The sequence below is a fragment of the Colius striatus genome, chromosome 4 (assembly GCF_028858725.1).
Source record: "Colius striatus isolate bColStr4 chromosome 4, bColStr4.1.hap1, whole genome shotgun sequence".
In the NCBI taxonomy this organism is placed as follows: domain Eukaryota; kingdom Metazoa; phylum Chordata; class Aves; order Coliiformes; family Coliidae; genus Colius; species Colius striatus.
In genome coordinates this window covers 68,028,151-68,052,422 of record NC_084762.1, presented here as the reverse complement: position 1 = coordinate 68,052,422, position 24,272 = coordinate 68,028,151, and the positions used below count along the sequence as shown (strand labels likewise).

Sequence of the window (24,272 nt, the reverse complement as noted above, 5' to 3'; positions counted from 1 at the left end):
ATGAACAAGGCAGAACTAGAGAAAAATAAGACTCCAGAACACACTCGTTCCAGGCAGTAAACAGTTGAAAGAAAGCAAAGGAATGACAGTATTTCTTCAAGTGTGTACTTCCTGCTGCCTCCATTTCTAATTAAAATACCAGTGGCAAATACCAAACCATTACCCTACAAAGCTGGATCTTTTGTGACTCAAACGTTTTGCATCTAGGCCAGTCTCTAATTTAAAAACACTAAGGATTTCATTTCCTGGAAGAGAAAAAAGGTCTTCCCATTCCTCAGTGATCTCACTACATTTCACTACGAGATGCATTATTGTATGTGCATGGTCAAGTTCCGTGAGTTTGCCTCCCTAAAGCTACAAGGAATTTGATTCTAAATGCTTTCATACAGCAAACCAGAATTCCACTCTGCTTTTTATGACAAACAGATACAAAAATAGGAAAAGAAACCTATAACACTGGGCAAGACAGAACACAGCTAAATACATTTTGGGAGTTCTCTCTTCCTTTTCTCCTACTCAGCACCCATTGATCAAGAGAAGAGTAAAATGGCAAGCAAGCAGTTTACCAGGGCGAGAAGGCAGCGATGTGGATGGAACGCTTGGCAGTCTGATATCTCTCATCCCCTTGTTCAATTCTTCTTGTTCCAGTTCTTCTAACTCTGCCATCAATTCGTCCTGGATTCAAGGAAAATATTATTTACAAATTCATTGTCCTGACTGTGATCTCAGACAAGTGCACATTTAACAACCACGAAGCAAAGCACCACTGAAAAAAACAGTTTACACCTGAAAATAAACAACAAAACCCAGCATATCACATAAATGCTTTTTAGTAAGTGTGGACAATAGCAATAAGGCTTAATTGAAAGCTGAAAAAAGAACAATGAAAGTTAGAAACAGGACAAGGAATAAAATTAGAAAGAAAACTAATGTCAGTGTAGTACTTGTCAAAAAGTCAGATGGAGGGCGGAAAAAGGTCCCTCTGCCTTCCTCAGGTTTGTTCAAAATCTAGAGCCTGTAATCTTTGTAATCTCAGTGTGCAATTTCTCCCATTTTAAAAAACAGCTTCCACTGGTTCTAAGGTAGACTGCCATTAAAAATTATGTTTCTGCCCTATCACACAAGTCCGGGATTATCTATGATTTCAAAGCAGCAGCACTGGAATCAGAGCTGTCTTCCTGGATCCTGCTATTCACTCTTGAAGCATATAACACTCTTGGGATTTTAGCTGCAGCAGCTGATTTGGACAGATGATCTAATCCACTTTTATAATACTAAAAATAAAAAAGGCTACACACTTTTATAAAAGGCTTATCCCTTGGCTGGAGTTTCCCAAAGAAGGGAAATGAAATATTTGCAGAGAAATGGACTTTGCCATGTTTATAAAATAGTTTAACAAGAAATAATAGGCAAAATTGGCTGTATCAAACTTGGGAGCTACTACGTATTGAAATGGCTTTGCCTGCTTATTTATACCTTGCTTATCACCAATGTGGAAATTAAAGTGTTAATTACACGGCCACCACAGGCCTTCCTAGACTTACTTTCTCATGATTTTATATTTTTATGGCAAAAAAAAGGCTACTGTTTGCCCATCTGACCTGGTCCACAGTGCAGATACTAGGATATCATCTAAAAATGTCAGCATCACGTCTATACTTGATTATGTTTAACTCTACTGACAGATGATCTCTCAAATAGATAGATATGGGGCCCCGACTTGCACAACTTGTGTTTTTGATTCTGTGATTTAGCTGAGGTGCAAATCTGTCTTGACACAAGGCACGAAAGTGCCTCAGCTGATGGTGCGAATGCAAGCTTCTTACGAAGTTAGTATCCAAGTTGTTGTAAAGTCAATGGAAACAGGTATTTCTGATGGTCATCTAACACTGTCCCACATCAAATTAGTCCTTACCAATCACTGCTGAACAAGTAAACAGTGAACATGACCCCAACACTTTTAACATATTAGTGTAATGGATTCATTGTAGTTTTTCCAGTCTTCAGTCATGTATTTAACTTATGTTTCCCACCTACGACTAGGCTGTGGAGTATTGCAACAGCAACAACAAACACCCTTTCTCTTCTCCAACCTAGGCTAAAAAGATTGCAGAGGGAAGGTATCATGTGAACTCTCAGGTTCCAGGCTTTGTTCACTGGCATGTGTGTACTTTGCATTTGATTATCAGAAACAGGCCTCCAGGCAAGGGTCACCCCTCCCTGTGAGCATCCTACTCGAGGAGGACAGAGGAGTTTTTTGGGGTTCTTCATGATACACACTGTGTCAACCCAGGGAAAAAAGAATGCTTATAAGTTTTTAGCTCATCTGGAGCAGCAGAAATTACATGCTTCCAAGATACCTTTACACCCACATCACACACGTGAAGAAGAAATCCAAGTGTGTGGTCAAAACATCTTTTGAGAAAATAAAATTGAATATCATACTCCAGTACAAATCACCCATAACCCAGCAATTAAGTCATTGTTTCTAGCACTGTTAAGCTGAAGTGGCCTGCAAACCACATTTCCCAATCACTGGACAAATGCTAGAAGTATTAGGCTCCTATACAAAAGCAGGTGTTGCTGCAGTGATATCCCACACAACAGTGGCTTATTTTCCCAGGAGAGAAAACACAACCATCAGCTTAAGACTAGTACCTCTTAGGAACTTCCAGGTCAATCTATAACATCCTTAGTAAGTCTAGACTCCCAAAAGTTTAAGCACTGATGAAAAAATGAGTGACACTGCATAGCTGCTTGGGATGGCAGTATGTTTTTCAGTTGTTTGAAGCCCAGTTTATATAAGCTACATCTTCTTGAAAAGCGTATCTACATTCAAGGTAGAAAATCAAAATATAAAGAACCATTGCTATTTTCAACAAATTGTAACTGTCGAATGAAACCCTCCCTCCCCCCCCAGTCAACAAATGTGGCATAACATCTGTATTTTTTGTTGTCCATTTTGGCACACAGGAACAAATCAATTGTGGAGAGAGTGAAGTGTTTGATTCTTTAAGACATTCTTGAAGTGATTCTTACTGATTGTTTTTTAACTATGCTTTAAAGGGACCAAACTCAGCCTGGTTGTGATACTGAGTCTGATCCCCAGGTCTGCCTTCCACAGACTGCAGGAATTTTGAGTCTACCTGACCCTTGAGTCCTCAGCAATGGCTGGATCAGAAATAAGTAATGTCCTGCTTAGATACACAAAGTTAATTCAAGGGACACTGGATTATAGCTACTGCAGCAAACTTTAGAAAGTCTCAAGCGCCTTGTAAGGGTTTCAAGGGAAAAGAGCTCAAGGAAGAAATCTTACTGGTGCTAACAGGAATTACTTCTACCTAATGGATCTACTTCTGTAGAAAATCTGGAAAACAGAGAAAGGACTTGTACCTTCAAGCACCAAAAGATATCCTAAAAAATGGCTTTGAATATTCAGAATTGTGAACAGCAGCCTGCTCATGGCATAGGAACATGCACTTAGCCAAACACAGGTCTATTTGGAGCACTAAACATTTCTATGTTTCAGTGTGCAATCAGAGCAGCACAAATTACAGGTTTTGGTGACCTCATCCTTCCACGGCACATCCAGCAGTGCAGTTAAAATCAGCTCTTTAAAATTTAAATATATATAAATATAAACATTTTAAATAGATTTGTGATAGTGTGTATATATATGAAATTAATTTATTTTTATACAAGTATGTGTGTATGTATATATAAAAAGTATTTACAAGTGCTAGACAGGGCAAGATAGAAGCAGGGAATTTGAGTCACACCTTTTGAGAAACAAATCAACCACTGCAACAAGCCAGTGCATAAGAAAATAATTACAAAGTCATTTAACAGCTAAAACTCACAGGCTTTACTGAAGTACTAACCTCATCAAACTCATCACCAAAGGCAGCTCGGTTTGAGATGGCATCTGAAATTTCCTGGGCAACATCTTGCTGTTCAGTGATATCTTGCATCAAATCATCAATTTTGTTTAAGTCCCTGGCATGATAACATGGAAATATTTTTTAAAACAAATGTTATTCAAATCCTAAAGAAGAGACTCAGAGAAACTTGGAATAGACACTATTTTCATGCCCATGGCTGTATAGACAGAATTCACACGGAATAAGTTGCCTCATCTACAATTTCTGGAAAGCTTCTGAGTGGTTTAGCCAGTCTGACTTCTTCCACTTTGAGATTATAACCAACGTCAAACTGCAGGAGTCTGTCTCTCTCTCCCTCCCTATGCTTCTCCTATCTCTGCCAGCCATCAATCACATTCCCTGGGCAGACCCCATCTCCTTCCCGAGGTAGGCATCTTTATAGATACATCTTTTTTAATGTTAAGCTTTTACCAGAACTGGGGGAACTTTAACAAGACTATACTCCATTGAAAAACTTCCCCTTATTGTTAACTCACATTATTGTTTCAGTTTTTCTTTACTTCTCCCAGAACACCCTTTCTGATTTAACTTTGTTTATTTAGGTAGGAAAATAGCTCTTGAAACAATATAGGACATGTAGAAATATTACAAGCACACAAAAAATACCCTCTCTTTTATTCAGGTCTAAGTAGTACTTTGAATCACACTGTCCATCTTACAGACGAAAAGCTGGAAAATCTGAGGCCAATCTCTGCTGCCAAGGCAGACTTAAAACAACAGGTACCACACAAGTCTCAGTTAGCTGGACTTCCTTCTAGACTTGTTACAAAAAGATCCTTTTCTGCCAAACATAACATTATAGCTCCAATAGCAATCCAGACTTTAAATGTCTGAACCCAAAATGAAGTCAAAGCTGCCTGTCCTAACACAATAGTCTGAAATCGTTAGCAAGCTCAACTTGAAAGTTACTCAAAAGCACTTACATATTTTCATGCACTTTTTTCATGGCTTGTGCAGCATAGCCCATATTCTTGAGCACTTCTGTGTTGGTGTGAGAGTTTTCCAGTGCCTCTCTCTGGAACTCAATGGTCGAAAGTGTCCCATCAATTTGACTCAACTGCTTCTCATATCTCTTTTTTCTCTTCAGTGCTTGTAAGGCAGCTGGAAAGCAAAGAGGCAAAGAGCACTGTACTTATATAGCAAAATGCAAGGGCAAGTAGTTCAGCACCAAGCCAACCTGCAGAACTTAAAATAATCGCTCTCCTACCTTACTAGTAGGGAGACAAACTTTGACCACATGACATCAGCAGCCTTTTTATCACCAACATGTTGTTGCACGAACGTGTTGGAAAACCTCTTTTAGATTAACTCCTTTTAGTACCACAGGAAAGAGCTGTTTCTTCCTCCCCTGTGGGTGATCTTGAACTCCATCCTGTGCACACAGGCAAAACAGGGACAAAAAGGAAGAAAAAGGAAAACAGAGAGAAATCAGAAAGGAGGAAATGGGAAAGAAGGGAAGAAATTGCAATATATAGGTAAAAACTAAGGAAGTCTGAGTAAGAAGACCTGTCATAACCACATCTTCAGCAATGCTGCTTTCTAAACTTTATCTCAGGAGCAGAAAATGTCAAGTGCAACGGAACTCCCAAATGGTCTAATGACACGTGTGAGTTAAATAAGAGAACGACTCGCTTTTTCCTGGCTTTCAGCTGCATCTGTTTCTTGAAATCACTTAAAATCACGGTCTTTAAACCTTAGAATTTGAAAACATACAGAACCACAGAATAATAGAATAGTTTGGGTTGGAAGGGATCTTTAAAGGTCATCTAGCCTAACACCCAAAAAAGAGAACTTTGTAGACACTGCCATGGTCAAATCCAGCTACTCCTTATTCTCTTTGTAAATCATTGAGATTAGTCTTTTATATTTGCCAAGTTATTGGTAGCATACTTTGCCCAGAGTAAATCATTACCAGAATGGTAATGACAAGCAGGAGGAGGAAAGGGCTTTCTCTTGGCCTCTGGGTGTGGAACACACACAATCTTGCCACAATCATTTCCTCACCACTGCCCTTTCCAAACTACATGAGCCAGGCAAGAACATCACCAAATAAAACCAAGAGACTAAGTTAACCCATTGCTTTTTCAGTGCTATTAATATGCATATCCTTTCCTTTGTCTCTTAATTTTTAAATCAAGTTCAGAGCCTGCAAGCAACAGCAGCAGCGCAGGCACCCAAATTCAACCGACAGCAGCAGTTACTGTTGCTGCCCTATTCAATTAATTGCTCACATTTAGGACCACCGAACCCTGACATCAGGGCACAGGACTTTTCAGATGAAGTTAGGATTCCTCCAAAGAGGGGGCACAGATTTATGGTGTTTTACAACACCCTAAGAAATCCAGTGGCTTGTTGACAAATGCGTGAATCAGCATTATCAAAATTGCTCATCATTACCTGGGCAAGGACAAGCACTCACATAGGCTAAGATCTACAGTGACCTCTGGCACCTGCAGCAAAACCTTTCAGGACAGCAAACAACAACAGATTAATAACAGTATTCAAACTCAACATTTTCCCAGGTTTTGGGGCATGGTCCAAAGATCATGCTTATTCTGAAAAAGATTCTGAATACCAGATGATCTCATGCAAACGCCAAATGTGAGAATGACAAAAATTCTCATTGCCAATTCCAAAATGCATCTGTTTGTCTTAATCCCAAACAACCTACTTATGTTATGAGTGCATAACAGGCTGGCTAGATGAGGAGAGAGCAGCGGATGGCATCTACCTTGACTTCAGCAAGGCTTTTGACACTGTCTCCCATAATATCCTCATCAGAAAGCTCAGGCAGTGTGGCTTGGATGAGTGGACAATGAGGTGGATCAAGAGCTGGCTGAATGACAGAGCCCAGAGGGTGCTGATCAATGGCACAGAATGGAGTTGGAGACCTGTGGCCAGTGGAGTTGCACAGGGATCGGTTCTGGGGCCAGTCTTGCTCAACATCTTCATCAACGACCTGGATGAGAGGACAGAGTGGTACCCTCAGCAAGTTCGCTGATGGCACCAAACTGGGAGGACTGGCTGATTCCCCAGAAGGCTGTGCTGCCATTCAGCGGGATCTCAACTGGCTTGAGAATTAGGCAGAGAGGAATCTCATGAAGTTCAACAAGGACAAGTGCAGAGTCCTGCATCTGGGGAGGAACAACCCCATGCACCAGTACAGGCTGGGGGTCGAACTGCTGGAGGACAGCTCTGCAGAGAGAGACCTGGGAGTCCTGATTGATAATAAACTAACCATGAGCCAGCAACGTGGCCTCGTGGCCAAGAAGGCCAATGGTATCCTGGGATGCCTCAAGAAGAGTGTGGCCAGCAGGTCAAGGGAGGTTCTTCTCTTCCCCTACTCTGCTCTGGTGAGGCCTCATCTGGAGTCCTGTGTCCAGTTCTGGGTTCCTCAGCTCAAGAGAGACAGAGAACTTCGGAAGAGAGTCCAGCACAGGGCCACCAAGATGATGAGGGGTATGGAACATCTTTCATATAAGGAAAGGCTGCGGGAACTGGGGCTGTTTATTCTGGAGAAGAAGAGACTGAGTGCGGATCTTATTAACATTTACAAATATCTAAAGGGTGGGTGCCAGGAGGTTGGGGCATCCCTTTTTTCTATAGCAGCTAGCAACATGACAAGGGGTAATGGAATGAAGCTGGAACACAAGAAGTTCCACATAAATATAAGAAAAAACTATTTCACTGTTCAGGTGATGGAGCAGTGGCACAGGCTGCCCAGAGGGGTTGTGGAGTCTCCTTCCTTGGAGGTCTTCAAGGTCCGCCTGGACATGTTCCTATGCGACCTGATCTAGGTGAACCTGCTTCTGCAGGGGGCTTGGACTAGATGATCTCTAAAGGTCCCTTCCAACCCCTACCATTCTATGATTATTTCCCTACTTGTTTATGTTTATTATCAGTAGCGTTAGGACAGCAGCAACTTCTTTGCTTAGCTTCAGTTGAATCAAAATGTGATCCTTGATTCTTAGGTTAGGAAGACTCCAGCTCAATTCAGTGGTCTGAAACTGTGCATAACGCCAGCTGTGCCAGGGAGGACTCTAAAGCCCTTCAGACTGAGGAGCACTGACTAGCTGATGCAGAAAGGCTTCAACTGGAGTAAGCAGCTACCACCGGGCAATGCTGTCAGTCGGTGTTTTTCAGAAATGGGATTCTTTAACAGTAGTGTTATTACTGGCTGCACAGAGAGAAAATGCATTTCTCTACTTACACACAAAGCTGTTGTTTCAAAGTCCTGAAGGTTCCTGTATTAACATCTAATTAAATCAAACTCAAACACACAATATGTTGTAATAGTAGCTCCTATAGCTAAGATATGAGAGTTTCCTTGTTATTTGAAATCTGTTTTTCTAGTTTACCGATGATCATGAATTTTTAGTGTTTTTCTGCTGCAGAAACATGTATTTTAAAATGTGTGAGTTTTTGATGAAGACTGAAATGCTTCACAGAAATGCTGCTGCATTTTAATAACCAAACTGAAGAATATATCTACAAAAATATAAACTGAGCTGAAAACATAAACTTACTTCACTGAAGGTCTAAGAATGGCACTGAAAAAGGGTGTTGTGGCCCATTCCAAAGATTTCAAAGAAGGAAAACAGCATAGGGAGGAAGAATCTAAGCAGGAGTTGAGTCTGAGGAAGCAAGTGTAATTAACATCAATTCAACAGGAAGAGGTGGAGGTCTTCTCCAGGTAAAAAAACAAAACAAAACAATCTCATACACTGTTTCTGTTATGCTCCAAAGAAGCCAGTTCTGCTCCTGTGTTTTGGAATGAAATGGTCAGCAGTTGGCTAGGCTTCAGCACATTTCCTGTGCTGTACTTTTGAGTCCAGCAAGCAGGATACAGCTCATAGATTTTAACCACTGCTTTTAATCTGTGTTTTTATTTTATTTTCAAGAGAAATGGCTAGAACAATAGCAGACTATTATGACAGTTTAAATATGCATATTAAAGAACTACCATTTTTAACATACAGAAGAACACTTTTCCAAGATCATTACTAGGCTGACACTCAATTAAAGAGGCAGAAATGGCCAACTGGACAATAGCAAGCCTGGCCATGCTAAATACCCAGGTTTCCAAAGGAAAGTAGTGACATAGAAAGTGGCACCCTCCTCATGGTTTCAGGATAAACAAGAATTAAAAGAGACAGGTACAGTGACGACGTCACCTTTACCTAACAAGCCTACCACCAACACCCATCACTACAGGAATTACTGATGATCTCATCTTCTGAAGTAGAAATAAAAGCATTGTCTAGTAATCCTTAAAATTCCCAGGAGGAAACTGAGGAAGAGGGGAAAGAATGAAGAAATAACACCACTGTGAAAATACTGGATCTCACTTTGGGAAACAGTTCACAAACTTCCACTTTAATCCTGCAAGGGACCGATGGATTACAACTTCTAATCTCCTTTACAACCAAAAGAAATGCTGATGAGGCCATAAAAATCATACCACACTAAATAAGCTCATTATCAGCATTCATAATCCCTAAAACCTTGCGTGGGAAATCACATACAATTACAATCGAGAGGCTAGTTCAAGAACAATAACGTACTTGACTTGTTATAATCATTACAGTTCATGGCAAGACACTTGAAACATGAGGATCAGAGAACAACAGCTGTAACTAACAGAACAAAGACCCACTAAAAGGCTTCCTGAGATCTCCTGGCCAGAAAACCTCAGTCCCAACCTGTCATACACCTTGCCATAGGTATGACAGCTCTGTACATGTTAACATGCAATTACTACATTGTTGTTTGGTTTCAACAGCATTCTGGTTACAATTAAATCACCAAAAAGGAATGCTACACAGCTACATAAGCCTTGCCCAAATGTACTGCACAAAACACTTTGCAGCATTTACCATTAAGAGCCTACCTGTTACTGCAACTTTCTGTAAAGGTTTTGCCCTCAGTAGTACTACGTAGCTCTATGATTAAAATTTAATCCTATTCTGGGTTAAAGAAAGGTGGGGAAAGCAGCTATGGCTTCTTTTAACTTAATTTTTTTCATTTAGCCATTTTTTAGGATCTGTGAAAGAATCCAGGCTGAAACAACAGTCATTCACTTGTATGTTATTTTCACAGGCACACTTCACAAAACTCATCTCCTTTTAAATAGAGTTCTCAAATATTCAGTATTACTTTCTGTCCTTTAAATTTTCCTGTATGACCTTCAAAATATTGAAGAGGAAAGGCCAGTTTGCAGAGGAAGTTGGAAGCTATTCAGTGTCTGAAACTGAGATATCTCTTGCTGTATTTTTGAGGTATCAAAAAAAATTAAAATCTTGAGTTTGTAACTGGGATGGAGAGATATTAAAAAGCAATGCTTACTGTGAAAAGAAGTGTTGCTTATCACCGTACAACCTCTGCAAGAGGTGTTCCAACACACATCACTATTCTGAAAACCCTCAAGTGAGACTTCAGTAAGATATGAATGGGAAATGCTGGAAATATTTCATCCTAAATGTATCATCCCAAAAGTGTAACTAATTTCAGATTAGGTACAGGAACTGCAGAGATACTTCATAAAGGAGAAGCCAAAAATATTTAAGTGCTGTTTCACATCTGTTTGCATGGCTAACAAGTTACGACTTTTAAATCAAGTTCAGCCTACTGATGTCACGTGTACCCACTCAAGAGTCATCCCATCTCTCATAAGAAATTGCTGATGCTTGACTCTGCTCTCTCATGTCAGTATAACTGACTCAGGCTCACACACCTAAAAATCAAATGAGATCATGCTAGTTCACTGCATTTTCTATATCTAGCTACATCTTGCTCCAGTCTCAGACACTCTTAATTTACATAGGCTTCTCCACAGATGCTATTGAGAAAAAACAACACTAAAAATTACCTGCAAGGTCTCTTCCAAACATTGACTTTAACAAGGCAATTTAGATTAACACTTGTATTTTCTCATGTGTGTGTATGTTTACATAATGCTGCAATAGCACAGATTTCGTTTGAACTATGTAGTACGGTATACCTGCTAATATGCTGTTATATGTAAATCAACAGCAACTGACATATCAAATGAAGAAGAACTATTTAGGATTTAAGTTCACTCAGTAGTCTGCTAAATTCAAGCACTTTGGCATGCAAGGTTAGTTTCTCTTATCCTCTGCTGATAGTTGCACTGTCTCATTTTGGCTTCAGAACTGTTTTTGGCATGAAAAAATTCCCACTCTGAACTCCTTGCCCTACTCCTGTCTCTTTACTGCCCTTAACTGTAGGTCCCTAAGCAACCAAGATAAAAAGGAGTTATTTTTAATCATGATACACTCAACAGTCCTGTTTGCAACATGACTCCACAAACAATCGTACATAGATTAAGAACTAGGAGAACTGCATACTGACCATAGCAATGGAAACAAAGACCTGGGAGAAAAGCTTCATATGTCATGCTGAAGTGAAGCACAAGGCCAACAAACATCTGGAACCAGTAGAGCTAAAGCAGAAGCAGATCCACCTCTCCCAACAAGTACTCATTCCTGTCCAGGCACCACCCCTTCCTTCACAGGTGTCCAAGAGCTCATCAACAACGGAGTCAACTCAGTAAGTAGAACTTAACCCAGCCCAAAAAACCCACAATATTTTACAGCTGCAGCCAGCTTTCTGAAATACACCCTTCAGGGAGCTCTGCCAAGGAAAGGAAGGGAGCAGTACAGGGCAGGAGTGAGGCAGGAAGCATTGCTTTTTCCTGCAACTGTGCAGGCTTAAAGTCCAGGCCTGGTATGAAGTTCCACAGCGTGTCTGGATCTAATCAGGGATTGCTACAGTCACAGGAGCTGGCCTGTTTTCTCTCATCAGTCCAGGCATTTGCACAATGAATCCAGTCCCAGAAGCTATCTGGTCACTTTGTCCCACAGCAAATTAGTTTTCAGCTGGAACACCTTCCTGAAGTAGCTCACTGTGCCAGCACACAGGCACAAGCACCAGGGGACAAGAGAGACACTCCAGTTGAAACCAGAGGAGTAGAAACGTGGGACTGGGACAACCCTGACAGCTCCCATGCTGCAGAGCTACAGGCTCAGTTGTGCTGCTGGATTTACTCCCTCTGACTGCACCTTCAAATCTGTCCCATCTTGATCCGTGTTTTTAAATCTCAACTAAAAATTAATTTACTTTGTCTGTCTTTTGCTAATAATTATGAAATGTTAAAGTATTGCAAATATGCTAAAGGGCTAACCAAAATACCTTTAACATGCAGTTCCTCACAAGTTTGAAGTTCCATGGGATTATTTTTTAAATTATCAAGGAACAGAAAGACCAGATGCAAGAACTACTTTCTCGTTACATCTCTAATCTTTCATTCTAAGAAGAATTAAAGATACGTTGAAACATTTAAAGAATACTTCTGTTTTGAGGTATTTAAAAAAGAATAAAGCTCAGAGTAGACAAACAGGGCTCCAGGTGACTCAATGAAGTGATTTAACTTGTTTCTCAAAGGCCTGTATATCTCCAAGACCCTGGCTACTATCGTCGGCTTCCCAGAGATTACAAAAACAGTATAAGCACAGTCCTCTCCTTTGCAACTAACAGCAGGCCAGGCCAGTAGTCACTAATGCTCCGAACTATCAATGTTTTAGTGGTATCACGTACTTCCTATGTGTTTTGAGGCAAATCACGGAACCACTTTGTTCCTAAGCTGCCAGCAGTATATTCTCCAACCCTCATTGTGCTGATAACACAAATCCTCCTAGGAATACACAGGAGGTCCTCATATGCTTCAGCTCCTTTGCTATGTGCACAACTAGTGCTCGACATCCACTGTGATGGCCTTCTCACATTGAACAGTAATACTTTGCAACACCAATTTTCCAGTGGTGCAAAGCACAAACAGAAGAATCACACCGGGAACCACAGTCAGTAATTATCGAGGAATAAAGCATCCTGTTCACCACCACGATGAATTCATAATGCGTTAAACACAGATATATGGCAAAGACCCATAGCCACTACCATGCCCTAGCGTATACACACCGTGGTGACAGTGTCCATAGCTGAACCGTGAAACACACCACACACCTACGAAGCCAGCAACGTCCCCTGAGAGACCCCGATTCCCCACTGTTCTTAACTGAGCCTAGTACCCAGAGGCGCTTGTGCTCTAGGACTTGAAGCCCTACAAGCCACCCGAGCTGCTGGCAGACAGACCTGGCCCGGCCTTGCGCGCCCAGGCTTCCCTGGCGCTGGGCGGAGGGCAGCGGGGCCCGACCCGGCCTCTGAAGACTCACCTCTCTTGTTCTTGGTGCCGTGCTGCCGTGCTGCCGCCAGCTCCCGCTCGATCCTCGTCTCCAGGTACACCTGCTTCTTGCTGAGCATCTCCTCTGTTTCTCGCAGCCGAGCCAGCGCCTCCTGAGGCGAGGGCCCCCGGCGGCCCTTGGAGGCAGCCGAGCCGCCCCCCTTGAAGAACTTGGAAATCTTACTCATGGCGACGGCGGTGAAAGAGTTTGTCCGACCCGGCTGGGTCCAAAGAAGCCTCCCCACCTGGCACACGCCGTGACGGCACTTCCTGGGCCCGCGGGCGGCGGCTCCGCACCTGGCGGCGGGGCGGGGCGGGCCGGGCCCGGGCTGCCCGCCCACCGGTGGCTCCTGGGAGGCTCAACTGCTGCAGTTCCCTGCCCGCGCCGGGACAGTCCGGGAGGGGAGAGGGCAGAGCCCCGAGTGGGTCGGAGGGCGGTCGAGGCGTTGCCGAGCTGGCTGCTTCGTTTGTGGTGGCCACTGCCCCCTTTTCGGCCAGTCGCCTGCGGCAGGGAGGCGTGTTTCGAGGGGGCAGCCAGGGCCGGACACCCTGCGCCCGGCAGGAGACGAACAGGTGACATGGGCTAAACGCCCTGGGTCGGGGGCGACGCGGGCCCAGCCGTTAGCCAGGGTCTTTAAACTTGGACACGAGATTCTTAAGAAATGTGGCTTTTAAAAGTTCGGCTGCACCGCTACGGAAACCACAGCGGAAATAGGTTACGGGAGTGCAAGAAGTATCCCATGAAGCTGTGCCCCCCTCCCCTCCGCCTTCCGAAGCGGGCCCCGACGGCAGGAATCAGTCGCCATACACTTTTTCCAAGGCCAGCAGCAACCCAGCGCGTTGAGAGCGCCGGCTGCGGGCTGACGGGGCGTCCGGAGCGCCGCTTAGCGCCGACACAGCCGGTCCCGCCGGCAGCCGCGGCAGCACCGGCCCGTCCCACACCACGTCTGCGTAGCAGCCCCGCCCCGCCGTGCGGCGCCCTCCGGTGTCCCGACAGCCCTTGCGCGCCGTGTCTCTGCCGCTTCTCCGCGCCCCAGGCGCGGCCGCGCCTTTCGCGGCGCGCGGAACATGGCGGAGCTGGAGGTGGGGCAGCACTGCGGCGTGGCAGAGTGCCGCCAGCTCGGTAAGGCCGGGAGAGCACGCGGGTCCCAGCTACGGCCACGAAGACGGGACCTGGCCGGGGGCGGGCTGCCGCGGGCGGAGGCGGGGCCGCTGGGCTGGGGCGGGGCGAAGCGCGGCGGCGGGGCCGGTAGCGGCGGTGAGGGGGCTGCCGGGCGGCGCTGCCAGGCAGGGCCTGTCTTTTCAGTTGTCTCACGACGCGGTTAATCCCCTGCTTTGACAGCTGTTAAATGCAACTTTTCAGGGAGATTTCTGCAAAACGCTTGCACTGAAAGTTTTCTTATGGCAGCACTCGGTATTATAGGTGAAATGACTGTTATAGTGTGGCCAGCTGGACTAGGGAAGGAAGTGTTGTCCCCTTGTACTTGGCATTGGTGACGCTGCACCTTCAGTACTGTGTTCAGTTCTGAGCCCCTCATTGTGAGAAGGACATGGAGGTACTGGAGCATGTCCAGAGACGGGCAACAAAGCTGCTCTAGGGTCTGGAGCCCAAGTCTGATGAGGAGTGGCTGAGGGAGCTGGGGATGTTCAGCCTGGAGAAGGGAAGACTGAGGGGAGACATGATCACCATACAGCTACCTGAAAGAAGATTGTGGGAAGGTGGGTATTAGTATCTTCTCCCACGTAACAAGCAACAGGACAAGACAAAACAGCCTCAAGTTGTGACAAGGGAGGTTTAGATCAAATGTTGGGGGAAAAAAAAAACCACTGAAAGGGTTATGAAGCATTGGACCAGGCTGCCCAGGGAAGTGGTTGAGTTACCACCCCTAGAAAAGATTTGTAGAGGTGGCACTTAGGGACATGGTTTAGTGGTGAATGTGGCAGTGCTAGGGTAATGACTGAACTGGATGATCTTAAGTCAGTAAATAGTACTACGAGTAGTCTCACAATGAATTCAGGTTTTAGCGTAACTGCTAAGTTTGATGGCTAGATGAATGTTTCAGTTTCAAAGTTCAATTTTGAAAAAAATGTAGTTTAAAGCATAATTCCACTTTACAGAATGTAACTATAATTTGCCTACTCATATGTTTTTCATTAATACCAACTAGGGGAATTTACTGTATATATTGTTACGTAGGCCACTTCTAGGTATTGTGTAGATGCAGCTAAATGTCTTTGTAAAGGTACCTACCCTACAATACAGAAAAGCAGAAGTTAATCTCGTAAAAATGAAGCTAGAAACTATTAGCAAAACAATGACCGTGTTGTCTAACTGAAAACAAATCTCTTTGTTTCAGATTTTCTCCCTTTTGTATGTGATGGCTGTTCAGGTGTCTTTTGGTAAGTTCCTAGGATCATAGAATACCTTAAGTTAGAAGGGACCTACAAGGATCATTGAGTGCAACTCCCTGCTCCTCACAGGACTACCTAACACTAAACTGTATGACTAAGTGTGTTGTCCAGACACTCCTTGAACTCTTGTAAGGCTTGGTGCTGTGACCACTTCCCTGGGGAGCCTCTTCCAGTGACTGACCACCCTTTCATGTTGAATATGAACTTCCCCTGACACAACTTTAATCTGTTTCCTCGTGTCCTATTGCTGATCACCAGAGAGAGGAGATCAGAACCTCCTCCTTTGCTGCCCACTCTGAGGAAGTTTTAGACTGTGATGCAGTCATTCTTCAAACTTCTCCAGGCTGAGCAAACCAAGTGACCTCTACCACTCCTCATAAGTCTTGCCCTCAAGGCATTTCACCCTCTTGGTCACCTTCATTGAGACACACTTTAATATAATACTTGGCCGTTCATCTTACGCTCAGGTACCGTACAGGATTTGAGGTGAGGCCACACCAGTGCAGAGTGGGACAGGCACCTCCCTCGGCTGGGTGGCTCTACGGTGCCTGATGCACCCAATAACCCATAGTTAGTCCTTTTGGCTGCCAGGGCACACTGTTGATTCATATTTACCTTATCATCAACCAGAACCCCCAGATCTCTTTCCATTGGGCTGCTCTCCAACCTCTCATCTCTCAACTAGGACTACCCTGTCCCTGGTGGAGAATCTGGCACTTGCTTCTGTTAAATTTCATATGGTTGGTGATTGCCCAGCTCTTTCGACTATCCAGGTATCTTTGTAAGGCCTCTCCTATCCTCAAGCTCCTTCTAGTTCAGTACTGTTGGCAAACTTACATAATACACACTTGATTCCTGTGTCCAGATAATTTATAAAAATATTGAGGAGCCCTAAAATTGAGCCCTGGGGAACACCCCTGGTAACTGACCACCAGCTGGATGTAGACCCATTTGAGCCCAACTCATCAGCTCACCCATCATGTAATGGTCTTGTCTAGCTGTGTACTGGATATTTTATCCTGAAAGATACTGTGAGAAACACTTTCAAAAGCTTTGCTAAAATTAAAAAATACTACACCTGTTGGCTTCCTTGGGTCAGGTAGGTAGGTGACCTTGTCATAAAAGGAAGTTAAGTGAGTTTTTCTGTAATATCTCACTGTGGCAGTTGTGTAGACCTAAATGTACGAAATACTCTGTGACTTGATTTGGATAAACTTAGTCAAAAAATAATTGTTTCATAGAATCACAGAATCATTTCAGCTGGAAGAGACCTCTAAGATCATTGAGTCCAGCCTTTATCCTAGCCCTATCAACCACTAGATCATTTCCCTAAGTACAACATCCAGCCATCTCTTAAACAGTTCCAGGGATGGTGACTCCATTGAACTTGCCACATTTTTCCCAAGTGGCTATTGTGAAGCTTTGAAATCACTGAATATCTGCACAATACAGGTAGATTATTGTGGAAGGCATCTAGCTTAGACCCTGTTTTGTACTGATTTTTTGGTGGGGAGAGTGGGGCAGTAATTTTTCTTGTAGAAAAAGTATCAAGTTTCTTCCAAGGTTCAAATCTGGGTGTGCACTTTGATTTACACTTCAGATTAGCAGTTGAGATAAGATCAGATAAACTGAGAGCAGTTTTCACTTTTAACTTGTCAGAAGCCTTCAAGGGATTTCTGCTGTTGTGAAAGGTGATTCAAAAGCCATTAGAACATACAAATTCTAGTTGCTTTGAGTTGAATTCCTAAGCATGCTAATGTCCTTATTCCGTTAAATGTTTTGTTATCTTGGGGCATAAGTTCCAAGAGCTAAATGTTTTATTCAAGATGAGAAATTCATAGGTTAGAAAAAAATTTGGAGAAGATTCATTATGTAATTGGATAAAACTTTTCAGATCACTCTTCAAACACTTAAATGTTTTCACATGCAGTTTTCTTCTCCCGACATGTTGATAATGGTTTGATATTTTTTTTTCTTTTGCCATAAAGCCTTCAGCACAGGAGCCGGGATGCTCACAGATGTTCTGAGGTAATTAATAATAGACAACTAGCTTAAAGTTAAAATTCTATGCAAATTAACTGTCTATTTTCAGATTAGATATATACACATAGTATGTAAATATGAATTATTTAACTGAGAATGTGACAAGTGTAAAAACATGAATCTACTCTTCTTCTACTCGTCAGAAGTAAATTGATTTTCAGTAGGATGATGGTTCTTTCTCCAACTTCAAGACAAACTTAACCAGGATAAAAGTAGGAGAGAATCGATGGACTAGTTTGGTCCATAGAATGGAGAACTAACACAGCTTTTTTGGGAAGCTGGGGTGGTGGCTTGCGTCTGTAATATCTGTTCATTTACACAAAATATTTTGTACTAATGCTTAGGTGAATATGAGGAACAATTCTGTGAAACTAGATCAACACAGATCTTACCCATGTTCATACAAGGACTGCAACGGAAAGGAACTTTTGCCAGTTTTGTGTCCCTACTGTGAAAAACATTTTTGTCTAAAGTGAGTGGAACAGTATTAAAGCATCAAAACTCATCCATTGGTGCATGGAAAAAGTAATAAAAGTTTTACGCTGTTGTTCACAGACACCGGCATCAATCAGACCATGAATGTGAGAAACTGGACACACCAAAACCTCGAATGGCTGCTACCCAGCAGCTAGTTCAACATATTATAGGCAAGTACAGTGGGATATATATTCTACAGTTTTCTTCAGAAGGCTGTTTGAGCCTCTAACCTCCTCTGAGGGTTCAGGTTTGACCAAATAAGAAAGGATGGTGGTTCCTTATTTAAATGGCCTTAAAGTCATGTGTCAAAATGTAATAGCATTCATCTAGATTGAGACAAGGCAACAACAGCCTAAGTCTGTAAAGATCATCTTTAAAGATTAAATAGGGCTCAGGTTTCTTTCAGAATTAGTCTTCTCATTCTACACAAGTACTATACTGTAATGATTGAAACTAGACAGTAAGACTTGTATATTAAATCATGTGCAAATAATGCATGGAATACATTCCAGTCTGCTGAGAGTAACCCACATAACTAAGATGGCAAAAAAATGTGAGTCTACAATGTAATGTTTTGTAGCTTTTAAACAAGCTCTAGAAGAGGATAGAGTAGGGCTGTGTATAGAAAGGAGGACCTGAAACCGTTGCCATGTGGATGCTGTGATAGCCACAGAAACTTAGAAAATTAGGGATTTGTATCTATGTGGCTTTTGCAACCCGTGTTTACCTCATCATAGTGTTAATCTACTTTTCAGTGTAAAGGAGTTCTGCTACAACTGTCAAAATTCCAAATATCCTTGGATAGGAGTACCTGATATCATGGCTTCAGGAGGACATGGGCACCTTGGAGATGTAGTGAGGCCCAATAGGTATGTTCAGGAGGCAGTCCGAGTCATCACACTAACAGGAATAATATTGTTCTCAGATTCTAAAAAAAATGAGGAAGCAAAAAGCAAAAAACGTAAAGGAGCGAAAAACAGTGAGACAGCAGCAAAAGTGGCCTTAATGAAACTGAAAATGCATGCGTCTGGGGACAAGTCCTTGCCTCAGGTTAGTCATGCTCCTCTTCAGTAATTGAATTCTCAAAGGAAATGGTAAGTTTTCTAAGTTTCTTGTTCTCCATCTAGTTCCCTCAGTTTGGTTTTGGATATAATTCTTTAGGCCCACAATCATTTATAGATGTATTTCAGCTTGGTACCCAAAACCAATCTCTCAAGTCTTATGTTTGTTACAAGATGTCTGTGTAAAGTTTAGAGCAAGTCAGGTCAAAATCCTTTGTTTTATTTCAGAAATGTGAAATGCCTGTCATGTGGCTGTCACCCAGCGCTGCGGGGACAGACAGAATCTTTTAGGGATCCTTGGCAAAATGATAATGGCACTAAATTGTAGTTAAAATTAAAGCTTTATTCTTTTAACAGATTTTGATAATCAGAGCAGCATAGAATTCTATGATAACAAGTAGCACAGGATTTTCATAATTGGAATGAGTGTAGCACAATTTTACAAGTACCATAGCATAGAATTTTTTAGCACAGCTTAGCTTATGGTTTCTCATCACACAGGCCCTCTGCAGATTGGGTCTGATCTTAAGCTTGGCTTGCATGAACATGATCACAGTCAGAGGAAGTGGATGACAGCAGAGCTGTCACTGTCCACTGGGGGGTTAGGGTTTGCAGTCCAGAAGCAGTTCTGCTCCAAGTCCCATTTAGGGCTTGTAACTGTGTGATGATTCTGTGGGCAGTGCTTGGTGTGGTCCTGGGATTCTCTGTGCTGTAATCAGGTCATCACCACTGGGCTGGCTGGGTCCTGGAAGCTTCGAGGCCAGTAAGACAGGGAGTAGTCAGCCTGGCACCCAGGGACCTTGAGGCCAAAGTTGATGGGGAGAAGTCTGCCTAGAGATGGGAGAGGGAATTCGTATGTGACCAGCACAGTCATGGAAAATATCTGTTTCACAGAATGGTCAGGGTTGGAAGGGACCTCTAAAGATCATCTAGTCCAACTCCCCTGCTAGACCAAGTCCACCTAGATCAGGTCACACAAAAGTGCATCCAGGTGGGTTTTGAAAACCTCCACAGAAGGGGATTCCACACCCTCCCTGGGCAACCTGTGTCAGGGGTCCCTCACCCTCACAGGAAAGAAGTTTTTCTTCACGTTCAAGTGGTACTTCCTGTGTTTCGGCTTGTGCCTGTTCCCCCTTGTCCTGTCACTGGACACTACAGAAAAAATACTCCACCCTATCCTCTTGATACCTGCCCTTTAGCTATTTATAAGCATTGATAAGGTCCCCTATCATTCTTCAGTAGGCCAAACAATCTCAGGTCTGTCAGCCTTTCCTCATGAGAGATGCTGCAGTCCCCTGATCATCTTGGTAGCCCTCTGCTGGACTCTCCAGAAGTTCCCTGTCCCTCTAGAGCTGAGGAACCCAGAACTGGACACAGGACTCCAGCTGAGGCCTCACCAGGGCAGAGTAGAGGGGGAACACAACCTCCCTTGGCCTTCTTGATGCATCCCAGGATGCCATTGGCCTTCTTGGCCACGAGGGTACATTGCCTTATCAAATAGTTCTGCTAACCCCGTTACCAAGGGTCAGGAGCAGGAGGTACTTGTCACAAGTGGCAAAAACATCTCAAAGAGATGCTTTTCATTCTGGGTACTGACAGGCTTATGATACAGACAGGTCACAGTTTGCACAACTCTGTACCAGTCAGAATGAATCTGTCTCATATAAAACTGAGCTTTGTTGCTACTCAGATTTAAGAGGCATTTATTACGTTTCTGGATGAAACACGAAGGGCCTGAGGTCAGTTGGTCCTGCCTTTGGGTTGGAAAAGGGTTTTGATAGTTGCTTTACATTTCTTCCAGGTTTTATTTTCTTTGATTCTTGAAGTACGTCACAGATTCCTTATTATTTTCCACTACCGTAGCCAGTAAAACCTCGTGTTGAAGACTTTTCCATATGTCAGGATTATGTTGCTTTTGGAAACACCTTCAGATCTGTACTTAAGCTTCCTCTTAAAAGAACTGTATTTCAATTACTTTTCACCACAGTATTATATTAGAGCACACAAAGTCTAGGCTGTTATATTGATTTTACAATAGTGAAAACATTCTCTGTGATAGTCCTATTGTAAAGTCTTATCTTAGTACATTTAATTATTGTTTTTTAAACAACTACATCTACCCAATCCTCCCACGAGTTTCTTTTTTTATACTTTGTCATGCTTAGAAATTAGATAACTCTGCTAAGGCAGAAGTCTTAATACAAAGACCAGCTTGTAGCTTTCTTCACAGATAGTACCAATTTAATAAATATGTGCTGGAGGGAAAATGATTCATTTCAAATATTGTGGAACACAATTTTAAAAGTCCACCCTCAATCTGTATCAGAAAAATTTAAAAGTTGGTTCCTAATTGTAAAGCCAGTAAGCTCTAAAAAGTATATCACAGATTACAGTGTGCTAATTTATCTTATTAATTTTCTCATTTGGATATTAATTGTTTAATCATTTAGAATAGCAAGAAGTCTGACACGATAAATTAAGCCTACTAACGTTCAGCACCTCTCTGTACTAAAATTGCTTCCTGGACTCCTTCTAGACACCTTCTGCCCAGTTTGCTCCAGTTAGATGATAGAATTTTTGCATATGAAGCTTCTGGAATGCCTCTGAGGCACATTGGTTCTCTCATCACTATATAGAGGAGATTGACTCATTTTTCTTGGAAGTGCAAACCAGAGGGATAGGGGGCAATGGGCACAAGCTGCAACAGATGACACTTCAATTGCATAACAGGAAGAAAAAATGACAGTGAGGGTGGTCAGACTTTGGAACAAGTTGCTCTGAAAATCTGTGGGATCTATAACTTTGGGATGTTAAAATCTTGATTGATTCTGCCTTGGAGCAACCTGATCTACATTTATAGTTTGGTCCAACTTTAAAGTTCTCCCTGCTTTGAGCATGGTTTTGGATTACATGACACCAGAGGTCCTTCTTGACTTTTCTTATTCTCTCATCAGGAAAATTAGTCTCTCTTAGAAATATATTTTCTCTGACCTCTTTGTTGAGATTATCTTTCTGCTTGTGATTGCTTCTTTTGGTGTTAGACCTGATATGAGTTACCCTTCTTGAGATTGACCAGCTTAAAACAGGAGAGCCATGCTGCAAACTAGTGTTAGTGTGTCCCTGACTGACCAATATTTTGTTGGATAAGGGGGAGAAGTTCCAGGAGTTGTATCCCGTAATTAGGGATGCAAGAGCAGAATGATCTGCTTTGTGAATGAAGTTCCAGTGAACTGTGGGAGACTGTCTCACTCTTAGAGCTGGTGGAACAACTGCAGGAAAGTGCTGGGCACTGATAATATGGGTTCATAATAGGATGGCTGTTGTGTAAGCTGTTTCACAAGTTGTGGTTATTTACATTTTAGCAAGATTCAGGTCCTGCTTCCCCTTCCTCTTTGTAATATACCTGGATGTTAAAGTGTGCTCAGAGTGCTCCAAGTTTTGAGGAAAATGCACAGGTTTAAATTCAGACTCAGCTGTATGAACATATCTAAGGGAAAGGTAATTGCGTATTTTTTTCTACAGAAGGCATAAATAAGCCCTGTGAAAAGAAGACTTCTGTCTTGTTTGATAGTGTTTGGCTTGGACTCCACAAGAGCAGGCTTTCTTGATGAATACATCAGTCATGCTTGCTCTGAGCTTCCTATTGAATGTCAAGAAGAAATGAAATGGAAGAAGGGATTGTCCCAATCCCATTCAAAATCTCTCCTTCACAGGTTACTCTGCAATTTCTTAAACAAATATTTCAGTCTAGTAGATATAGAAAGAATGTTTCGCACATAAAAGAGGAAAAACAGGATAAAGGTTTAGCTGGCCATGACTGGAATGATGGTTTGTGACGCAGGCATTCCTAGTACAGGGAATTGTTCTAACACCTTTGCATTCCAATTTGAGACATTATACTGCTGCCAAAAGCAAGAACTACTTGTTAACTCACCTTTTTCTCCTCAGAACAGTCATTATTGCCTAGTAAACCCAGAGCAGACACCTTTTCATGTCTATCGTGTATATATATATAAAAGTGAGACTGTCGAATCCACCTTTCTGAACTTGCCATCCATCATATATGTGCTTGTAGATGGAGGGGATGTGACTTGATTGTCTCAGTCATTTATGTTCTGCAGTAAAATGGGGCTTTGATCCTGATGGAATAGAGCAAGTTTCAGTTGGTAATTTTTGGGTTGAAGTTTCAGTTTTGTACTGAAAATTTATTAGATGTGTGTGACTGGAATTTTGTGTTTCTTCTGAGAATAACTTTATTTTATGTTTCATATTTTTCTAGACAGAAAGAATTCACTTTCAAGTATTTTTACCAAAGGGGAACAAGGAAAAAAGCAAGCCCATGTTCTTTTGCAGTAAGTGGAGTATTGGCAAAGTAGTAGATTTTGCAGCTTCCTTAGCAAGCCTTAAAAATGACAACAACAAATCGACATCCCAGGTAAATCAATAATAATAACAACCATTTTCCAGGTTGCTGGGTTTTGATTTATTTTTACCTTTTTGTCCCTCCCCCACCCCACCTCTAGCATCTCTGATAGGCAAATCTTAATTTTAATTTGTGCTGCTTGTCTTACAGAAATTGAGATTATGCCATGCTGCCTCTGGAGAAGTCTTGCCATTTGAGCACACGTTGGAAACATGGCTATCTGATAAAGACTGTCCATTGTACAATGGTGGAAATATAATTTTGGAGTATCTTGATAATGATGTTCTATTTATAGAAGATACTGAGTCATATTTTAGTTAGTGAGTTGTCACAAACAAACAAAAAAACTCAAATGTTTTTTAGAAATGTAGTATTCAAACTAAGTCCAGTTTTATTTTAAAGTCACTATTTGCCAAAATCTGTCCTCAATTGGAAAGACACAGTTTCCCATCAATTTTGCAACTGCTTGACTGACAGAATAACTATGTCCTGAAAAAAACCCAAACCACTAATATTACAAATATTGACTCTCTAGAATAAGTGCTTGTTTTATTTATCTCTATAATGTCAATAATGTTTCCCTAAATTTTATATTTATTTTTTTGTAAATGATGGGAAAAGTACATATGAAAACCAATAAATAATGAAAGTGTAAA

At 42.2% G+C, this 24,272-nt stretch overlaps 2 protein-coding genes across 12 annotated transcripts in view; one reads left to right on the top strand and one right to left on the bottom strand.

Annotated features, from left to right (window-relative positions):
* The window catches only part of CHMP4C (charged multivesicular body protein 4C), a 21,550-nt gene extending 7,411 nt beyond the window's left edge, over window positions 1–14,139 (bottom strand). The window contains exons 1-4 of one of the 3 annotated variants that reach the window (XM_061994446.1): window positions 13,193–14,139; window positions 4,865–5,042; window positions 3,882–3,996; window positions 567–675 (exon numbers count right to left, since the gene is read on the bottom strand). In XM_061994446.1, the coding sequence (XP_061850430.1) occupies window positions 567–675; window positions 3,882–3,996; window positions 4,865–5,042; window positions 13,193–13,388 (598 nt within the window). In that variant the 5' untranslated portion in view covers window positions 13,389–14,139. Of the gene's footprint in view, window positions 1–566; window positions 676–3,881; window positions 3,997–4,864; window positions 5,043–11,312; window positions 11,538–13,192 lie in introns of those variants that run through there. The other 2 variants (XM_061994445.1, XM_061994449.1) reach the window with 2 other exon arrangements.
* Window positions 13,850–24,272, top strand: ZFAND1 (zinc finger AN1-type containing 1). 9 transcript variants are annotated; one of them, XM_061994441.1, is made up of 9 exons: window positions 14,235–14,323; window positions 14,624–14,919; window positions 15,558–15,600; window positions 17,601–17,640; window positions 18,000–18,127; window positions 18,211–18,302; window positions 19,058–19,182; window positions 23,473–23,628; window positions 23,767–24,272. In XM_061994441.1, exons 2-9 carry the CDS (start codon window positions 14,844–14,846, stop codon window positions 23,935–23,937), a joined length of 831 nt encoding a protein of 276 aa, XP_061850425.1. In that variant the 5' UTR covers window positions 14,235–14,323; window positions 14,624–14,843; the 3' UTR covers window positions 23,938–24,272. The 9 variants fall into 9 exon arrangements, 6 of the variants coding, with proteins under 6 accessions (XP_061850423.1, XP_061850424.1, XP_061850427.1 ...); XM_061994442.1 differs by lacking the exon at window positions 14,624–14,919 and having other exon boundaries at window positions 14,180–14,323; XR_009818575.1 differs by lacking the exons at window positions 14,624–14,919; window positions 15,558–15,600; window positions 23,767–24,272 and adding an exon at window positions 22,716–22,906 and having other exon boundaries at window positions 13,850–14,323; window positions 23,473–23,556.